Source organism: Apostichopus japonicus, chromosome 13 (assembly GCF_037975245.1).
Source record: "Apostichopus japonicus isolate 1M-3 chromosome 13, ASM3797524v1, whole genome shotgun sequence".
NCBI lineage: Eukaryota > Metazoa > Echinodermata > Holothuroidea > Aspidochirotida > Stichopodidae > Apostichopus > Apostichopus japonicus.
In genome coordinates, this window is record NC_092573.1 from 25,748,823 (window position 1) to 25,771,656 (window position 22,834).

A 22,834-nucleotide genomic window follows, 5' to 3' on the forward strand; every position below is an offset into this window, starting at 1 on the left:
GACCATATAGCGGTCTATGTCATTGATTCGAAGATAAAAGCTAAATCCACTCCTCTCGCGTGTATGCTCGGAGATAAGAAAATCCAAAAACAAAATTGGCAGAAATATTTTCATTATTCGTTTTCTATATCCCACATGAATAAATGAACCAGAATATCAATGAAAAACGTAAATTGAAATAGCGCAGAATAATTAATTCCAGTAAATATTTCCATCTGACAAGGACCATCATTTAGATCTCAGCAAACAGCCATTGTTTCTCAGTTCTCTCTATGTCTCCTTTGTTATATTTGCAATTAGTCGTTATCTCCCTTCTCACCTTTACATGCAAACGAATCCCTACACAGACTAGTAATACCTAATAGGATGATACAGGCAGGTTTGAAAATGATTTACGGATACCAGCAAGTTATGCGCTTCGCTTGTATTTTTATTGGCATATAGGCCGACTTATTTTATTTTATTTTATTTTCGGCAAGATTTAAGTTACCGTTAAAGGTAGCGAGGCGATGAATTTGATACCATGTTCCCAATTCATTAGGGAATATCATTGTATATCCATCGAATGGATAATTGTGTACACTTGGCTAAGCATCATTTGCAGCAGCCAATGAAAACAGGCGGGAAGTCTTCACAGAGAATGTCACGTGATCTCATAATATCACGAGGAGGAGGTTTAATTCGGTATGTATGATGACTTTAGTTATTAGTCTTGTGGGTAAATTTTGTAACAAATGCAATTATATGAAAGAAGGCCATCGTTTTGTTTTTTCTCTTGTGACTGTGAAGACTATAGAAATTCTGAAGTTAATTGTTGTTTTCAGACGGCATATAGCTGATACTTTTATTATGTATCGCGTGTATATATGTTATTAAAAATAAATTTATATCTATATATTCCAAGGGGTTAAAGTCAATATCAATTTACTAAATAAATGATTGGAATTTTTCGTACTCAATTGTACATTAACGAATTTTCTACCCTCTTGTCAAACAATCGTGTCACGCTATTCTTTTAACCCCAAAGATGGTGCTAAAATGAACGCCAAAAATTCATTAATATAAAACCTCTTTTATTAGTGTAGCATGAACGTCATTGTAATCAGTTGGTCGTTTACATTTGATACGATATGTACTTGAAGCTGACAGGAAAAGGAAAATTGAAAACAGAAAAACATCAAATGCGGGTGGTGGGGTGTGTGAGGGGGGGGGAGGGGCTGAGGAATGGGGCGGTGACAGGTTTAATATATAATAAAGAAGAGATATTGAGAAGAAGATTAAACATGAATAATAAATGGTACATCGAATAATCCTGATTAAACACATGTCGAATCAATACGTCATTTGATCTGTCCTATTTGAGAAGTTCGATATTCTCTTTATGAAATTCACATACTGAGTTTCACCGAGGATGATAAAAGTCACGTGACATCGTGTGAAATGGCAAACGATAAGGACTTGCATGATATGATTGAAGAAGAAAAATGGAGACGCTAGATTATAATTGTGGTCTTTGATAAAAGAAGACGATCACAAATTACTTGGTACTTGTGTCATATATGCTCGTTATGACGTCATTAGGACCCAACATCATATATTGATAAAAATGACTCCGAGAGGCATGTTCACAAGGTTCACGTCCCCTCCCTTCCCCCCCCCCCCTCCCCCTTCAGACACACAATCCCGTTGTTCAGGTCACATCATAATGTACTTTGAGAAGTTACATCAGATGTAATATGCCTTGGCCTATAATTTTTTTTTTATATATTTCGGGCAATTTCGGGCAATTTAACCAATCCAATGGTTGTAGACTCAACGATACCATATCATATTTTTCGAACCTTCAGTCTAACCAATGGTCTCAAGATTTATGTTGACAAAGCGGTTTCTATTCAGCAGGCTAGAGTTGATAAATGCTGCGCCTTGACTTTAATGAGAAACAATCGATAGACTGTAATATACGGGAAAATTTTGTTGACAGATCGTGTTTACATCCTGTATAGGTTTCTAGGTTAAATTGGCAACGTCCATTATCAACAGGAAATTACCCGTCAATTCATTTTTCACCAAAGTTTGATCAGTCGTTGCTGAGCAGATCTAGAGCATTGCTAGAATGTTCTAAGATTATTTTCTGTGACTTATATCACAAGGTACAGATACTTTCAAACACAAAAAAAACATACTATTGTTATTTTAATATAATTATTCATCTAATAACTACTGTATTAGCACAGGTGGTAGTACTACACACAGGCATAGACTAAAGTTTATTGTAATGTAAGTATACCACGGAGGCTCTGTTAATACACACAGGCACCTAATAAGTTTATTTCTACTGTAAGCATACTACGAAGGCTTTGAGAGTAAATGCAATTTTCATTAATAGTGTTATCATGTGTTTAATCATGGTCATTGCAAAGATGAAAGGTCGCACAGAAATTATAACACATAATAACCTTTGTCCTAGTTGAACTAATTTGATATTGCCAAACCCATCTATTTCTAGTTCCGTTCAGTGTAAACCACATCTAACCTACCATTACCTTACATTTACAGTATACGTATGTGTTACGTCATCTATCCACCTTACCTTATCAGTGTTACCTTATCCATCTACCATTACCGTAGTTATTTCTGACTTACCCCATCAACTACCATTTAGTCCACCTTACCTTAACTTACAATGTACCCATTTGTTAGCTCATCAATCTACATAATCTCCTCTTTGGCCCTGTTGGTTTACCCATGGTTTACCACATCACCACATCATTGCCCAATTAGTCTACCGTTACATTACCTCATCAAAGTATCCCTATGGAAACCCAAATCAGTCTACCATTACGTTTGCAATACATCTTATATTCACAATATTCCTTTTCTTTACTTGATCAATGGACCATTACTTCTTGAATTCACCTTACCTGAACGATGTACCTTTGTAGTACATCATCAGTCTATCCATACCTGATTAGACTAATATCTGTAGAGCTCCACTCAACCACATTATCTTATGCAATGAGTACACTTTCTTCATTAATCCACCATACCCCAACAGTGTACCATTGTATTACATCATCAGCCTACAGTAACTCATTAGTTACCCTCGTGTGTAAACTTCATTAACCCACCATTATTTCCCCCTGTCCGTCATACATGAACAGTGTTCCCCTGTGTTACCTCATCAATCTGCATTATCCCATCAGTCTACCCGTAATTAGTCCACCCTTACCTTAAATAATTATATTCTTTTCTACTCTCGTCTACATTTAACGAGTCTACCCTTACCATACATTATCCCACCTTTACTTTTAGTGAGTCTACCTTATCTCTGATTAGTATACCCTGACCTCTGATGTGTCAACCCTTTCTCTACTCTTACCTATGATGAGTCTACTCTTACCTCCAATTAGTCAATTCTTACCTCTGATAAGTCCACCTTTACCTTTAATGAGTGTACCCTTACCTTTGATGAGGTCTACCTTTACCTTGAATTAGTCTACCCGTACCTTAACTTAGTCTACACTTACCTTTAATTAGTCAACCCCTACCTCTGATTAGTCTAACCTTACCCTAATGAGGCTACCCTTACCTTTAGTGAGTCTACCCTTACCTTTAATTAGTCTACCTTAAATTAGTTTACCCTAACCTCTGATTAGTCTACTCTTACCTCTGATTAGTCTACCCTTACATTTAGTTAGTCTACCCTACATCTGATCAGTCTACCCTTACCTTTGATGAGTCTACTCTTACCTTAAATTAGTCTACCTCGAATAAGTCTACCCTATAAACTTTGATTAGTCTACTCTTATACCTCTGATTAGTCTACCCCTACCATTAGTTAGTCTACCCTTACCTTAGTTAGTCTACCCTACCTCTGATCAGACTACCCTTACCTTTTAATGAGTTTACTCTTACCTTAAAATAGTCTACCTCGAATAATTCTACCCTAAACTTTGATTAGTCTACTCTTACCTCTAAATAGTCTACCCTTACCTTTAGTTAGCAAACCCTTACCTTGAGTCATTCTACCCTTACCTTTAGTTAGTCTACCCTACCTCTGATCAGTATACCCTTACATTTTAATGAGTCTACCCTTACCTTAAATTAGTCTACCTCGAATAAGTCTACCCTAATCTCTGATTAGTGTACCCTTACATCTGATTTGTCTACCTTTACCTTTAATGAGTCTACTCATACCTTAAATTAGTCTACCTCGAATTAGTCTACCCTTAACTCTGATTAATCTACTCTTACCTTTAATTAGTCTAACTTTCATTAGTCTACCCTTTCATCAATCTACAGTTTTTGTCTTCTCTTATTAATTAGTGCGCTTGTTCGAAATACCGGTAGTGGGTTGTCAAGTTGTGGTTGAGCAATGCGTTACGGTGCTGCTGTAATAGGACTTCCATACTTCATAGCTTGCAGAGTGTTGAAGTATGCCGCTAATTAACTCCATCCTTTTATACCGCTGGAACACACATACCGGCATATGCATGTTTACCAGGTTAATCCGTGATACTTTCCACATATAGCCTGCAGAATTTGTCGGCTAGTATGGGCACATGATCCCCCCCCCCCTCCACCCCAATTCAAAGGTTTTGTGAACCAGAGATACAAAACTCCCGTTGGTTACCTGCAATGCATTGTAGTCAACCAAAGTATAGCCTGGTCACGAAACCAAACAACTTGATCCTCCCTCAAACCCCCCTCACCCCCCTCCCAAGTCCCCTTACATCGAAACTGTAACCGTATGATCATGACGATGTAATCTCAAGTGATTATCACCATTCTCTTTGAAAGGGAATAGATACTACACTGGAGAGGAACATTAAAACTCTAGCAACCAAGCATCAAGATTTGATGGTGAAAATCTCAACACAACTTTTAAAAGTTTTCAATTGAAAATTGTCTTATGTTTACAATCAGTAACATCGACCAAAAGTGGCTATTTAGGAGTGGTGCCATCAGTTCACTTAAGGTGTCGTAGTACAATTATTTACTCCATTGACTTAAACACTAAATTCGCCAAGGACGATCATGAGAATAATATTTAGAAGTTTCAACTAACATGTCCTACCCACCATATGATAGCTGATAGCGTGGACTAAAGCACATTCAGATGTCACCATTATAATAGTTCAGATTTTGAAATAGAAGAGAATGAAATTTAGCATAGTACCCCACCGAACCATCTGTCAGCTCTCGCTGCGGCTCTTCTCCCGTGATTCACCAGGGTATGTCTAAGATGCCTTAAATCACCTTCAATCCTCCTTCAATTGTTAGACCATCAGTTCTCTTTTTCAACATCTTCAACATTCAAAAGAATGACGATTGCTGACAACAGGTCACTTCACACTCGACAATGGTTAACTTTTTCAGGCGCGTGTACATCACATAAATTGTGGTATGTGACCTGTTGTTGATTTTCAATTGACCTTCTCCATACTTTTCTATCCCTTTTCCCCAATCAGAAATCTATGTACGGTTAATAATGAGGCAAGTATTGCATCTGCTTCAATCCATAAGCAAATACAGCCGTGTGAAAGGAACCCGCATTTTCTTCTCAGCTTCCCCCATGTGAAATACCACTTCTCCATTAAACAGTGGGGTGTGAGCGGGGGAGGGGGGACATGGGTGGAGAACTGTTTTGACGAATGTCATATCTATAACCAAACATCAACAACTGTACATAAGAAACGACTATTTATCACATTTGCATCATCCTCAACCATCTTTATTAATATCCGTTCATTAATTAAACATATTAAGGGTGTGACCAATGAGTGTAGCGTGGAATAATTAACGAGTTGATTAAACAAGATACCCCCCAATCAAGAGCTTCACAAAACTGCATGCACTGTCACTGCATGCATGTATAACAAAGGATACACAATACAAGGAATACCACACATAATGCTTTTAAGAGGAATTTCTTTACCAAACAACTGTTGATATGGTAAATGATGTCACTGTTGCCAGATAGCATATCTTCGATATTCATCGACCAGTACCAGAAATTGTTTGATCAAAACACCCGGCAAATGCAGTGACGGCTTCATGTCTCTGTGAATTTTACTGTTACTTATGCTTCCTAACTTAGAAACCGGAGAAATAGATCACTATTATACGTATGGAATATCCAAAGTGAAAAGATAGGTGCGTGAACAAAGCATAGTTAACAAAGTTAACATATTGAACAAAGCATAGTTAACAAAGTTTACATAGTGAACAAAGCATAGTTAACAAAGTTAACATATTGAACAAAGCATAGTTAACAAAGTTAACATAGTGAACAAAGCATAGTTAACAAAGTTAACATAGTAAACAAAGCATAGTTTACAAAGTTAACACAGTGAACAAAGCATAGTTAACAAAGTTAACACAGTGAACAAAGCATAGTTAACAAAGTTAACATAGTGAACAAAGCATAGTTAACAAAGTTAACACAGTGAACAGAGCATAGTTAACAAAGTTAACATAGTGAACAAAGCATAGTTACCAGTTAACACAGTGAACAGAGCATAGTTAACAAAGTTAACATAGTGAACAAAGCATAGTTAACAAAGTTAACACAGTGAACAAAGCATAGTTAACAAAGTTAACACAGTGAACAAAGAATAGTTAACAAAGTTAACATAGTGAACAAAGCTTAGTTAACAAAGTTAACATAGTGAACAAAGCATAGTTAACAAAGTTAACAAAGTATAGTTAACAAAGTTAACATAGTGAACAAAGCATAGTTAACATAGTTAACAAAGCAAAGTTAACATAGTACACAAAGCATAGTTTCTGTACCTGAACACTGTTATACCACAGGATGACCTACGAACTCAACATTGTTTGGCAAGCAGTATGGAGAAAAAGCCTTTCTGGGGGGGGGGGGGGGGTGTTGCAATCTTAGTATTACAGTCAACAAATGGAAATACCAACAAATACAAATTAACACAGCTATTAAACACCTGTCTGCCAATCGATGTATATGCACTTATATTGTGAATACACTTAAAACATATCATGGTCTTATCCTTACCTAAACCTATCACATTTTGCAGCCATTTACACTAAATATTTTAAAATTCGCTGGAGTACTTCCACTCTTTGGTGCGGTATATCATTACACATTTAAAATTAGCTGCCTTGGACGCAACTCACAAATATCATATATTTTTTTATATATTTTTTTTACGTTTTGCTTTTAGGATTAATACATTTTAATACTAAAATCTTGCCTCAGAACATTCTTTCAAGGCATTCTTTATATTTGATAAATCATATTTAGTGAACGATAATAAGTGGAACACAATTTCAAGGGAAATAAACTACTGTACGTCCTCTGAAGGACTCCCTCTATCTGGAAAACCTCCTAGAAACTTATAAATATCACACAAGGTAACTTTTAAGGCAATATATGTCTCGATCAAAGGTTGTCTTTCCTCAGCATACAGCAATAGCGCCATCCTCACACCTCATTCTTAGTGCACACATATCCACAATACTTGCAAGAACTACGAAGACAAATTTACTTTATTCTGCACCTATCCAGCACCCCAGCCCCCGCAACCCTTTACAATTTCTGTGAAACATTTCAACTAACCCAGTCATCAACCAGGATAATGATCTAATTAAATATACAATCATAAACACAGCGGAGCACTATCGTAGGAACTAAACTTTTTCTTTGAGATCTACGAGCTACCACAGTCACATAACCCCATTAAAAGAATAGTTGATGTAGATTATGATACATTGAAATACCACACTGGACACACTTAAAGCACTGTTACCAATATACCAATATACAAAATAAACTTATCATTACCAACATTTGAAATTTGAAGAAAAAATTCATCTCCTCAATATATTTTAAAGCAACAATTCTTGTGAGATATCAGTAATTTTTGAAGCAATCTTATTAAATTATCAACATTAATCCAAACATGGTCGCAACTGATCAAAAGGAAGAGGTCGAGCCTCTTGGGTTGTTTTCACTCAAATATCTTTATATCAGACACCATAGCTAATCAGCCAGTAACTTACAAATCCATTCTATACACATCTGTCACCTACAAACAATTTCATTAAAAACCTTGCTATCTACATGCAGCCCAATTGAGGAGATAAAAAATAAAGATCCCTTCCCTTTATATTTTTTTTAAATAAAAAAAGAGTAAAGTTTTAACATATGACTGGTACTTTAAGCTAAAATAAATGGGGGGGGGGGAGAGGGGGTTTCCCCCTTTTAATTAAAAATATTAAAAAGGGATTGGATAACATTCAAAATACAGTTGCAATAGAAGATCATAAACCTTTGTTGCTATGGAAGCATTAGTGCAATCTTTATAAACAATACAATTACAATCTGCTCTTAAAAGTAATCATGAATAAATTAACAAAAATGTTACGGACCAATGAGTATTTGGTCATAGAATGCTGGCCAGCACTGTGTGACTTATATCATAATTAATGTATGCCTTAATTAACGTATGCCTTAATTAACGTATGTATTAATGTATGCCTAAATTTATGCCTTACTTTTTAAATAAACAATACATATTCTTATATATATTTTCAAGGTCAAACCTGGCCTATTGTATCACTTGTACTTGTGAATACAAAGTTTTGCAGGTTACTTATCTTTAAAGTCTATTTTCACCTATTTTTTGATTAGCACATCAATTTGATCTTGTTACCTCCTGAATTTTTTTCTCTGCAAAGATTAATTGCCATAATTTTTTGGCAATAATAAGTTTCAACCACAACTGTTGAAGCATAACGAAACACAGAAATAATAGTTTTCTCTATCTCTGATGTTACTAGAGAAGGTATTAAGGGTTATGATATTAGAACAAAGGTGCCACGCTGCTTGGGAAAAGACAGCATTTAACATGGGTAACTAATAACAAACAATAGGCCATTGTTATGTACTTCCTGAAAGGATGAATAGACAATTTGATAATATAAATAATAATAAATGAACAATAGTTCATACAAGAAAACACTGAATATTCATGAAGTATTAAGCACATCACATAATACTGTCCAATGCCCATTCCAAAAATGTATTGCAGTAAATTATTGTAAAAGTAAAATTCAAAGAAAGTTAAGGCTAGACTTGGCAAGTAAATTCATCAGCAGAAGCAACGAAACTGAGTCTAAAATATAACACAATTTAAAAGATTACAGATAGCTCTTTGCAGGGCCTACTTGGTAAGTTTGGACTTTGTCTGAATATTTAGAGGTTAATATGTTGCTGTCTGTCAGTGTTTAGTTCATAGCCATTTACTGGAACGAAATAAAGCTAGATTCCTTATATCACTTCTGGTCAGTATACATGACCTTAATGTTCATTACACACACACACACACACAATAAATCAGTCCAATAAGTCTGCAAAGTTCGACCACAGTTCAAGACAGTTTTGTTACTTACGACGGTTAGTAGTTTGTTATGACTATTTGTTCAATATAGCAAATTTCTGAAAGGTATCTATCGATAAATTTGGACAATAAATTTTTTCAATTATTATTTTCAGTACATATAAATCCCTAATTTCTAACAAAACAAAATTCTAAAATTTCAAATATGTGAGGTATTTTGAATGATTTGCCCTTAATGAAGATTAGGAGTGCAAGGTCAAACACCTTTAACAACGCACATAATGAACTCTCCTGGATGAGGTATTTGAACATCTTAGAGCAGCTATTGGGGATGGTTTTTATCAGTTTTTGTGAAAAGTGTCTTACACTAAATTTCCATATCAATGAACTTCATTTACTTGACAAGTCCACTTTCACTTTTAAATGACTCTGTAAACATTTTCAAATTGTCCATGTTGCTTTTATTCTAGTGTTTTGATATTACAAAAACAGAAAGAGCCTTCAAGACTGAATCAAATTGTTTAATGACCTATTCCTGAACATTCATTTTGTGTTAAAAACATCTAGCAAACTGTCTTGGTGTGATCAAATTGTAATCTTTATTTTGAGTTAATACTCGGTAGGTTTGGAAGAATTGCCCGTCAAAATAAAAAAGCTGCTTTAAGCATAATCTAAGATGGCCATGTATTTATTGTAAACACAATATACTTGTTGAGATGCTCTATGCGTTATCACAAGCATGATGGCCTACGTAACACAATCCTCTGGTTTAACAGAACATGCTTCCATCACGCGACTATTACATACTATCCCGTTCACATATAAAGCCCTGCATGGATTAGCACCAGAATACATGAGTAGCATGATCAGTCAGCAGACCACCACCCGCTGGATCATTTTCTAATGCCGCTCCAACTCTTTGAGACTCACTTCTACTGCACATCAAATCGGCACCCAACGTTAACATTTTCAAAACAGATTAAAAACTTATCTATTTTTGACTGCCTTCCCTGAGCACTAGCGACACTGAGCATTGATTTCCTCTGGATATTAGCGCCATATAAATTTGCATTATTATTATCATTATACCAAGCAGTTACTCTTTACAAACATTACAATTTGTAATGTTATATTTACTGAAAATACATCAGAGGTAATTAAAGCTCACATTAAATTTGTCACTTAAAATATTATTAATTAAAAAAAGAAAAGTAAAATGGCTCAATTGTTTCATTGATGAGATGATGTGGATTGTTTCACTTAAGACAAAGGACAAAACAACCACAACTTTGGCAGACTGGATGAGATCACTTTAGGTCAGGCATTGCTTAAATTAACCTGGTATACTACTGTTTATATGTCTGAAACCTATTCTTTCTACACGGAAAGAGTTATGTTAAACAGGAAATATGTTTACAAAAGTCAATAACGGTGATATTAATCACTCTTGTACTGAAACTGATATCCTACTACTAACGTGAGTATGCTAAGGAAAACTCACACCTTTTGACATTAAAGTTTTATGCAATCCACCCAACACAAACATAACACAGAAGAGACATACTGTAGTTAGTTTCACTACTATTAACTAATAGGACGGTATAAATCCACCTTGCGAACAGATTCAACGAAGTGACTAGGTAGGATAGCTTGTCCAAACAATGTCAGGTATTTCATATCTGACACGGTGCAAGTTACTTAAGCTCTAACATCTTAATAAAAGTCAAATGAGTTCTGTCGCACATCTAACCCGTTTTGAATTATAGTATACTTCCCCCCCCCCAAAAAAAATCCCTCTCTTCCCCACCACAAGATCTTAACAATGCTTATGAAGTTCATCCAAGAAACTGTAAGAAATATATTTGACCTCAGATGTATGAAAATACACGTTGGAGGACATATTATATTTCGCCAAGCCATCCTACTGTTTCACCGACGGTTGACTTGGAGCCAACATCGTAGGAGTAGTAGTAATAATAACAGTAATAAATGCTTTAAAGATCATCATGTGAATGATACAGTAAGACCTGGATTATCTGATCACATTGAGGCTGTTTAACTGTCAGTATATGAAACACAGTTTCCGGTTTATTTCAACTACAACTGTAGCTGATGAACCTGTTAATGTGTATGATTCAGGGAAAAAAGATGCCAATTAGAACCTGATTTTAGTCCGTAGATTTGTCTTTTTAACAATTGACTAAAATTGTTAAATTTCAGGCCTGACATGTAAATTAGTGGGGTGGGGGGAGGGAGAAACTGTCCAACAAGTGCAATGTACGATGTGATGACACAACACATTGTATTTGTTAATAGAATTCTGAAGCACTGGACCATAGGGGATCAACATGGCCAGTGTTATGTAGTTATAAACAAAGAGTAACTGTTGAAATATTTCAGGTCATCTTGGATCTAGTAAAATGCAGCTCAGGTAATCCAGGATTTCAATGTACTTCCAAGAACAAGAATCAAAAGAAAAAGTAAGTTATAACAAAATATTCAACTTCTAAAAGCCTCTTACAATGATGAATTTGTTAAACAATTTTATCTGCCTAGCCTCTAGTAGCACTTTCACCAAGCAATGACATAATTCAGTAGCAGTAATAGTACTTCCAGAAAGATGTAAGAGTCAACCCGCCCCCCCCCCCCCCCTTGGTGGGAGAGGGTGGAAACGTTGCTCACCGTAAACCTCTGTCATGTACGATAAAGATGTTTGGAAATTTATAGGAGGAAATATAATTTAAAAGTAAGATAACAAAATATTACTTGATTTAACACACATACACTGTCCTTCACTCTCTCTAAATATGAAGCAATTGCAGCCATTTTCACTAAACCTCTTGATTGTTGAGCAAACACCATTCCTATGGCCCTACCCTTACACTTCATCATTCTTCACAGAGCACACAAAGCTCACTTTGTCTAACTTTCCCTCTTAAGTTACTCAAACCCCCTCAGAAATGTCAAAACATGAAATTAATTGACTTTTTTATGTACTTTTAACACTTTCTGTAAGCTCCCATCCTTCATGTAAATAAGCCTTAATGTAAATAGTGCATGGGCCTATAGAACAGTGCTGCTGAATTGTGTGGAACCAAACCATACACAAAAGCTCTAAAAGTCCACATTTTGTTTGAAAATTTTGAGAGAAAAAAAGAAAAAGAAATAGACAAAGAAAAAAACTTATCCAAATCAAATACCGCACTCTTATGACAAATCCTCTTACTGTTACATTAAGAAAATTTCAGTGTAAAGAATATTTAATTTCATTTTGATAGACTAATGGCACGGTTCATTCAGTTGAGTAAATAGCATGTGTACAGCTGGATTTACTTATGTACTTGTCAACCAACAAGTGAATGAGAATATGGAAAAGTTCTGGAAAGTAAGGAGCTGAGGCATGAGGGACTATCAAAAAAGTTTCTGATCTGACTAATATCATATTAATATCTGAAGATCAATAATGTAATTATTACCTTGACTCCTTTACTTCCGTTTTGTATGAAAGCATGGACAGGTTTGCTTTTTCTCTTTTTTTTAAGAAGGTTTAAGGACATCGTAATCTTCTCAGAATCTGCATGATTCTTGTGTTCCATATTCTTGTGTTCCATTATTCTAAAATAAACTTCATTTAAACTGAAAGATATGGGGGTTGGGGAAAATCGCTAAAAATGTGAACAACTTTTTTTTGTACATTCGGGTACACTCTCAAGATACCTTGCACCTATTACCAGTTAATCGATGGACGACTTAAACGTACAACTCTTCACTCTTCTCTGAACTAGTTGTTATTTATAACAGACCTAAATAATTCAATTTAAAATAGTTTTGTAAACTCCTCCTTGAACACCACTTACAAATGGTAAATGTTAAAGCCTCTTAATAATAAACTTTCTTTAATAGCAAGCATCAGCTTCAGTATCTTTGGTTAAAAATACTTAGCAAAGTATGATATTATTATGATTATTATTTGGTTTTTGTACATTAAACGGTTACGACCCTACATGAATCAATGTTAGTGATCCATAAAAGTGTTGCTACTCTCCACACCAAAATACCAATAACTTATTTCTAACTTTATGGGTCTATATATCCACTCACAGACCCTAACAAGGTTTTGCTAAACATGTATGTAATACATACCTTAGACTTAGACAATCTATCTAAGATGTCTGCATATCCAAGTTTATATGGATGCTGAAGAGCTAAACAAATTCATGAGTTTCAATGGTTGTGAAAGACTTTTACCACAAACTGAAATAAACAAGCTGTACCCTGTAATAATTATTCCTTTTTTCAGGAATTAAGAGCACTATAACAAACATAAACAGGAACACGGCCGTTTGTTAAAAAGCGCACATTTTATCAAACTATACAGGGGACTCAATCAACAAGACGATACCGACGAGTCTCTCGCACCAAATAGGGCACTTCATTACAGGTACCGTGCCACTCAGCATCGCCCTCTGTGATATCACACATGATTTACCATGTCTCTAAAATGCTTGACTTTTTCAAACCATACAGGAACTCTAACACACCACATATGGCACTTCATTGCACCATTACATGGGTACCACATAACTCAGCTCATAACATTACGTTTTCCAAACCACACATCGGCCTTTGTGATATCACACACAATATTAGGCCATTTCACAGTACTGCTACTAAAATGTGTGCCTTTTGCAAACCATACAGAAATTCTAACACACCACATATGGGACTCCATTGCACCCTCACATGGGTACCACATACATAACTCAGCTAAAATTACTCAAGTTTGTCATCATCAAGTTACTCATATATATTGCTTCCTAAAACCATAAAAGTTCATAAAACCATTCGTAGGTACTCTTCGCCCCCATCACCAACTAACCACATCATACTTGTAGCATCACACTAATGTGTCTTCAACTCAAAAAACACTTGTAGCATCACACTAATGTGTCTCAAGCTAAAAACACTTGTAGCAGCACACTAACGTGTCTCAAACTCCAAACACTTGTAGCAACACACTAATTTGTTCAAACTAAAGATTTTTCTCGAATTGTGACTTGTTTCTATCTACAAGATATGCTTCTACATATCATCCATTTCCTACATATTATTCCCTGCAGATAAAGATGAACAAAATAAAAGAAAAATAAACATCCATTGAAATAGTAATTTCTTGCATGTAAAAGTACATTGTGCAACAATGATACACACATAGGGTTACAATGAAAAGCAACCTCAATATGTTTCATGAAATATGATCATAAAGGTCAGGCTCTGTAATATCAACAACTCTTTTTCAAGGAAAATTTGAAAATCATGCCTCTTAACTACTAAAGATTGAAAATACAAATAAATTAATCAATTGGCTTGATGCCGTAACTTTTTAAAGTCACGTACGGCACTCCAAAGTTTACCCAACTATCTTTGGGCCAATAGCGCAGCACAGGACCCATCTCTGGACACTCGTTCTGGGCATCGAAGTAGGAGAAGAGTACACAGGCAGTGTACGCCGATACAAACACCAGGATGTGCCACATGCAATGGAGGTACGGAAACGAGATATTCTGCCAAACCTCGCAGAGGAAATAGTCTCCAGCCCAACAACCTACAGAGACTACCCACAGGAGAGCGCAGGTGCGACCAAGACGGGTGATTCTACGACACTGCGTTCTGAAATGAGAGGAAAGAAATATTAGCACCAGCAATCTTAAAATGACAGATGGTGGCTCTATAAAGTATAGAGGAATGAATTACTTTATTAACCATTTCAAAGGTGGGAAGATGCACAAAACTTTATTCGTTTCAAAGCTTTATTCGTTTCGTCCCAGTCTGTTTGCTTCACTAGATGCCATTGAATATTAGAAGACATGGAGTACTTTGTATGTCTAAGGTAGAAGGTGATAATCTTCTCTTCTCATACTTTCTAGATCACACATGGTATGTTACTTCTCTACTCATACTTGATCATCACACATGATCTGTACTCATACTCATACATCCCTGGGTACTCTAGTACTTTTAATCATAGTACAAGTTCAATTCTGCATTCTGAGAATTACTTTGTGTCTACCTCATTATTAATTATCAAGCAAACTGTTGAAATTATTAATAATTTATGAATCCATCTACACTGCCCTGAGCATCTGTCATTATGTAAACATTACAGACACAATTTATAAATAATTCTCATCATCAAATTAAGAATATCAGTCAAGATCAATCTATATCATTTCCACAAGGATTTTCTATAACAAATGTGTACCTAATATGCATGAAGATGCTATTCATAGAAAAACTAGTCAAACATGCCCACAGTTTGGAATAATTTTTCCCCCATCTAAATCAACAATGTTGGGTACTTTCGAAGCAGTAATGAATAAATCATGACAGGAATTTTTAACCAAGAATCACCTCTAAAAGTATTCATTAAACTATTCATTTCCACTTTTATCACATCTTTTTCTTTTGGTTCAAATATAATACGAATGATATGAAAAGATGTCGTAAAAAGATCAAAGTCTGAACATTAATATTTTAAACGTCAGAAATATTTGTTAAATATCTGATACGAATAAGCCGCTATGCTTTTTGATATATATGGATATACAAATCATTTGCCCAGATTCTCTCACCGCATTTACATTACACACCGTGTAAACAAGTTTGCAAAACTATGAATGAATTGAACAAATATTTGCCTAACAGCTACTGCACCTGTGCACTAGCATGGTCAAGAGCTTCCAAAAAAATTACAATTATATATCTTTCAGAAGATTTTAACAGTTTTGGATGCATACATATACTTCCAAGGTATTCATCTTTTTGAGATTATCCTCATGTTCACATGTTTAGTATTGTTTGAATGGTTAATACTTAAACTACACAGCATTTCATGATTAATTAATTACTTAAAGCAGCATTTTGCGTTGGGTCGCTTTTTTCCACTTTTTTAACATGTGCATCGATTTTTTTACATGTATCAATCATAAAACAGCAATCTAAGATACCATCCAAGTTTCACCCTGCCAAGAGCGTTAATTAGCGAGTAATTAACGATTTATGTCGATAAATGAGAAGAGTGTCCTCGACAAATTTCACAGTTAAAATTAATCGCATACAATTCCGCCAAACCCACTAGTTTGAATTCAACCAATCAGAGATGCAGGTTTAGTTATGAGCCGTTGCTAAAAATAGATTCAAGACTTCGCGTTGGTTGTACCAGGGAGTTGTTATGCAACTCCCTGGTACAACTGCCATATAGACTGTACACAAATCAAGCGTGGTGTTATATTACGTATCTGTCCATGACGTTCGTAGTGTTTAAATATTCATATTATGGGCGAGGTTTATTGGGTTCCCAACGGAAAATATCTTGGAGAACAAAAAAGTTGAAAGTTGCAATTTTTTCGACTTTTATGCCACCATTTGAAATAAAATATAAATAGATTAGCTAGTTATGTATGTCGTTATGGCAAAGTGGAATCAGTGAGGTTGAGAAAAATCATAGAAAAGGACGCAAAATGCTGCTTTAAACCAAACAGAAATGATAATTTTTGCTTTGCTTTATGGTCCCGTTCAAGACAACAGATAATCGCTTACATGACAGTGTAGACTGAAGAAACAAGCCAATTAAATAATATTTTCTCAAAACTTCAAGACTTGCTGCATGTATTTGCTAAAATTCCCCACAATTATAATTCCCTTTCATGCCAGTTTCTAGAAAGTAAATCAACTTTAGTATTGCAAACTTCCCCAAACATCGAGACTGTAACAACATCACGTCACACTGAGTATCGCAAGTCCCTTGGGAACGGGGATAGATAGAACATGTCATGATCAGATGGGTGAACTATCTACTTTATACTGGTTCCACATTATCATTCAGTGACTTTTAAAACCAAATACATTATTTCCTGTGAATAAAGAGGGGAATAACAAAGTTTCTCTTGCCTTTTTTATTCTTGTTGTTGAATGTTACCATATGTGCTAATTATATAGTTAACAATGTTCCTGTTAGGGGTGAGGGGGAACATCATTTCTGTTAAAGTTTAGTGCACAATATATTTAAGTCCTTGAGGACTTAACATCAATAATTGCCCTTGTATTCTTAAATGTGAACAAGACCGAGGATGACCACTAAAAGATACAGTGTGTCCTGAGGTTGGAATAAAATACTCATATGTGGGTGTATGTAAATATCAAGTACCACATACATGCCTTATACTACAGTAGTTATTGCTTGACAGTGACAAAGATTAGTTTCAACTCTTCTCGATACAAAGAAATTGCTGAACCATCACAATATGCCACGGGGGGGGGGGGGGTGCTTTCTGATGGGTACATGCTATCACCTTTTGCTCTTCACTATTTTTATTTGACAAGTTCACAATGGTTCTAACTTTCTTCTTATTCTCAGGCTGATGTAAGACTACTGTTCACATTCCCAATTGCTTGACTGGCCAGCCCTCTACTGATCATACCAAATTTCTTTGCCCGCATTGCATTTGATCCTCATAGCAACTGAGGGGAGGGGAGGGGGGGATTAAGGTGCCGACGGGGAGTGTGATGGAAGTGGGTAAAGGAATGAGCATTAGTGTCAGTTCAGGGAAAGATCACTTTCAGGTCAATAAGTCCAAAGATATATGAGTGTAAATGATAAATATTTATAGATTTTTTATATAAACCATGATATCAGCAAGGAGGTGTCTGTTATAAAGTAGTGCTTTGCATATAGTGACACAGACATAGTATTGTAAAAGTTTGACATTGTTATCACTTCTGCCAAGTGCTGTTAAAAGTCTGCACACAAAGACACACACACATATGGAAGGACAGATATCACAGTCACCAAAAACGAAAAGAAAAACATCTTTATAATGTTTTCTTGCTGGGATTATGAAATACCTTTTCATTTCGAAGACCAGCATTCCCAAGCATGGTATGATGAATGGCATCATGAAGAAGTTATTGAGTGAGGGCTTCATACAGGCCAGGACGGTGCTGACCATGGTTATCAAGAACATCATCAACTTGAAATACTTCCTGCAAAGTGAAAATGACATTTATACTGTACAGTAGGTTAACAATCAAGCCAGATATGGGATACAGCACAGCAGACCATTGACCAACTTTGTTCGGAGGGGAAACCTTCAACAATTGGAGGAAGTTATAAAAGCAACAAGTACAAACAGGAATCAGTGTTCCTTTCCTGTTTTAAATTTTGCAGCTTGAAACATACATTGTATCAAATCATATGAAAACATCCCTCTCGTTTAAGAGAGGGCTATTATCTCTACCTTTCAGGCAAAGGGGTAAAGGAAACATCATCAGGTCACCACATCCTTCAAGCACTCTTCAGGGGGTTCATTTCCAATTTCACATGTTGTGCATTTGCAGTATGATTTGGAATAACAACATCACCGACAATGATTATCATATTTAATTAGTAACAATAATTTAATAATTAATTTAATAATTAATAATAATTTATTTTATAAAGAATAAAATCCACAAAAGTGCTCTAAAACCCTACGTAACAGTAACATTATATGTAGTAAAACTGCAGAATAAATACAATATAGATGAGTATGAAGAATAGTGTGAGTGTGTACTGCACATGACATCATAACAATAATTATAATAATTAACATAATTATAATCATAATAATGATAACAAATAATCATAATAATAATGATAAAATATAAATCATAATTAGGGCTCCTTCATTTGGCCTAATATATCTCATATGTGAGAAACTAATGAAAAAGAAAAGAAACTCCAATTCTAATCACTTACCTTACACAACTACGCAGTTTAGCAGAAATATCATACATCTTCTCAACGGGATTTTATTCAAATCTTCTCAAATTTCTCATGCAAAGTGTTAACCATTATAACTAAGAGTATCTTATTGTGTGCATACTCTGAAATTTGTGAATACAAGGTTATGCCTTTACATATGATAAGTGCTCAAAAGTTACTTGAAATGAGCCTTCAAAGGAGATATAAAACCCGATAATTGTCTTTACTGTACACGATACATTGTATGTTTCTGATTAATCTTTACCTGCTGCCATTGAAAAGAGATGGGTAGAGTCTCCTTGGGAACCAGAGTGCTACACCACAGAAAACCACCCAGATGATGGAAACTTCATCAAGCAGCTGGCCAACCAAACTGAGAGTAGCATGAAAATATATTGAGAAGGTGCCTACAATCATTAGCAGGATCCACATAACATTGATGGAGGAATTCACCCTTTCTGCATATGGTCTGTAAAGATACACCAGAAGAGGTGGTACCAGCAGGAACACTGCATTGCTGAGCTATAAAAGACAAAATGTAAGAAACCAGAATAGTAAAAATATATTGTCACATTTGGAATTCCTCAAAGGGCCAAATCAAGGAAGTAATGAATTTGGTTTGGGAAAGTTGTACAATTTAATATTGTGGGTGGGTGAAAACCAATTCAAAGATGGGAGATTAGATTGCTCAACTTAGTGTACTCAAAAAGTCTGGTTACACCCGTTTATTTCTACATTTGTCCTTAACATATTTTCCTGTACAAATCATAACTCATTATGAAACCCTATAGTGCCTTAGCTTTTGCTGTTATCATACGCTTGGCTAAATTTCAAAAGCTCTCATATGAGCAATGCTCATGCTTTGAAATGGTTTATTTGTACTCTATGGATAATCCTGTAAATGTGCAAGCATTGAGCAGTGACATATTTCAGTAACCATTGCACACTACCTACTACATAAAACCATGTGCTACAAGCTTGATACAGTACATCATAGCAATGATTAAATTGTTCAAGAAATAAGTATTAAAAGGATTGTCTGGTAGCCCTAAAAATTTACCTTAACGATAAATAATTTTCCAAACATATTTTCAAAGTATGAGAACACTAATTTTGCGTTTGACAGAGAAACGTTTTTTTAATTGTTAGGGATGGACATTTCAAATATAATTTGAACAGTAACGAACGTGACGTCATCTTCGCAAATGCAGATTGCGACATAACCCACGATCCGTACAGTACCTACAGTAATCACAACAAAAACCGTGTTTGTATACAGATTAATTTCTTCCTTAATTTTCGCTGAAATTTCTTATAAATTAGATATGTTTTAAAAACTCCTTAAGCCGCCATATATCTAGTAGATCGGTGGTTTCGTAGTCTTTGTGTAACACAAGGTAAGTTTGAACAGCAGACTCTTCGTTGTTAACATTGCGATGTTCAGCTCCAATGCAAAGAATGTTGGCATGTAGGCTACTCTAACATTTACAATCGGACAGTTCTGCGAAGCCTAAGCTTCTCGGTACTACATTCTGCCCGGACATCGATTCTGCCAAGTTTCATCTTTCGGTGTTCCGAATACTTTTCAAGTTTCCTTTTACTGAAAAGTTGATCCGTGAATTTTATTTCAGCGATTTCGAAGAACAGTTTATGAACTGTGGTCTGAGTGTGAGAGTGTATTATGTGCAACGCTATGTACACATACCAACTGGGCATGGTTTAGTGGTTTGAGTGTGAAAGTGTATTATGTGCAATGCACGTATACCGACTGGGCATGTTATAGTAGGCTGTATACATTCACAATATGTACGTAATATATAATAGGAAATCACCTGTGCGTGTACACACAAGAGTGTATTTGCTGCGGAAATAGGAGTGCTAACTTCAAGTTGCTTGTTTTGCCTATTTGCCTGCACTACGTCAATCACCAAATTGACGAAGAAATTGTCCAATGGGACAATTTTCTCATGGTTAGAAAGAGAAAAATCATAACTACATGGACCATGTATCAAAATCTTCCACCAGAAAATTCCTTTAAATTAAACTAACACTGATTTATTGTCTGACACTATTGAAATGACTCGCATTTGGCCAACAGTTTAATTAAAATGTCATCAAGATGTCTTATAATTTAAACTAGGCCTAATTGTCAAGCAGTAATAATAACTGAAGTCAACATAAACTAGAAACACCTCAGGTATACTTTCTTCTTGTTCTGTAGAGATATTTCTTTTAATCTTGTCCTTCCTTAGCCTAGGCCTAATTTCACTTTGATACATTTCAGGGCTTGCTTACACAGTTGAAGAACTCTGCAATTCCAGGAAAGATTGCATAATTGTTTTCACACCAGTCAATGGAGGAGCTCCCTCTCTCTAACTTCTTTAACACGGACTCCAGCTTGGCAATGATTAACCCTCAGTTTGTTCCCAAAACCTGGTTGTAAACAATAAAAGGTGAATGAATAACAGCAAATTTCACATAAAAGTAAGTTGCATACACAAACAGAACACCTCACTGCTTAAAACAAACTTGGCATCAACGCATCTTATTATTCATACACTATAACTCAATAAGTTTTACCCATTTTTCGAAATTGCTAGTGTTAAACTTACGGGCAGTGTACACACATGGCATACAACCATGAAAATTCCAGTCTGTTAAATTAACATTTGTAAGTTGTAAAAGAGAGTCTCAGTCTTAGCTATGGCCCAGTGTATTGAGGTAGAATGTTTGACGAAATTATTTATGAATTATTGAGCGAATTATCGGCAGAGGCTAGCTTAAGTTAGACGGTAGCCTAACTGTCAACACAATAACAGTTAGGCATAGGCTGGCCTAACCTTAGGGACTAAGCTTATTGTTTACCTGTCTTTCATCAACACTGGGTCGAGAGCCAAGTCGCCAACTTTTAATAATTGCCAAAAAAGTTCTTGAACTCGTTATTACCAGTTCCCTGTCTTTGTAATTTTTTTCTGACTTCTAACACGATGTTCCTGGGTCAATATGCTACTTAATTGAGAACGTCAACATTACGATTGCATTGTTGATCATATGATTAGACTGAGTCGATGTCGTCAACGTGCTACAAACTGGATACAGTTTTACTGCATTTTGTACCTACCCTAGGCGACAGACGTTCCACTTTTAAATTTATCCAAATACATCCTCTTAGTACATTAATATTAGCTCAAATGCTTCCGAAAAACTTTATCATCATGTAATAATTAGACGATTCAATAGCGAAAATTGTACTCAAAATTAATTGTATTTTATTCGATCTAAAATTGCACGCTGACATATAACATTCGTGAGGGTTAGAGTAATTAGTGCGTATTATACTATCCAAGTGTATATCTGTTCTTTGTTTACCTAACGGGATGGGTGCACTCATATACGAGCATAGCCTTACTTTCATGTTGGACATATCGTTCAAGAGTAATTTTGTGATGGAATAAACACGACTTTTTTTCCAGTAATGCAAGCCCATCGCTCGATCAATCAAAATGTGTAGAGTTGAAAGCCCTCGATAACATATTACCACAAAGAGCAAAATTACTGCTCTCTGTAAGTTTGGTTTGAATTCCGAGGGTGCAGTTGCATGGTGAATTTGCAAGTTCGAGCAGTTTGAATGGCATTGGCATTTATATTTATGTGT

The 22,834-nt window shown here is 35.5% G+C and overlaps 1 protein-coding gene across 2 annotated transcripts; it reads right to left on the reverse strand.

Moving 5' to 3' along the window:
- Positions 1 to 5,718: 5,718 nt before the first annotated feature.
- Positions 5,719 to 22,252, reverse strand: LOC139978231 (alkaline ceramidase 2-like). 2 transcript variants are annotated; one of them, XM_071988209.1, is made up of 5 exons: positions 22,045 to 22,252; positions 21,475 to 21,612; positions 19,445 to 19,701; positions 18,282 to 18,419; positions 5,719 to 15,047 (listed from the first exon to the last, which is right to left on the reverse strand). In XM_071988209.1, exons 3-5 carry the CDS (start codon positions 19,609 to 19,611, stop codon positions 14,732 to 14,734), a joined length of 621 nt encoding a protein of 206 aa, XP_071844310.1. In that variant the 5' UTR covers positions 19,612 to 19,701; positions 21,475 to 21,612; positions 22,045 to 22,252; the 3' UTR covers positions 5,719 to 14,731. The 2 variants fall into 2 exon arrangements, with proteins under 2 accessions (XP_071844310.1, XP_071844311.1); XM_071988210.1 differs by having other exon boundaries at positions 22,126 to 22,146.
- Positions 22,253 to 22,834: the final 582 nt, after the last annotated feature.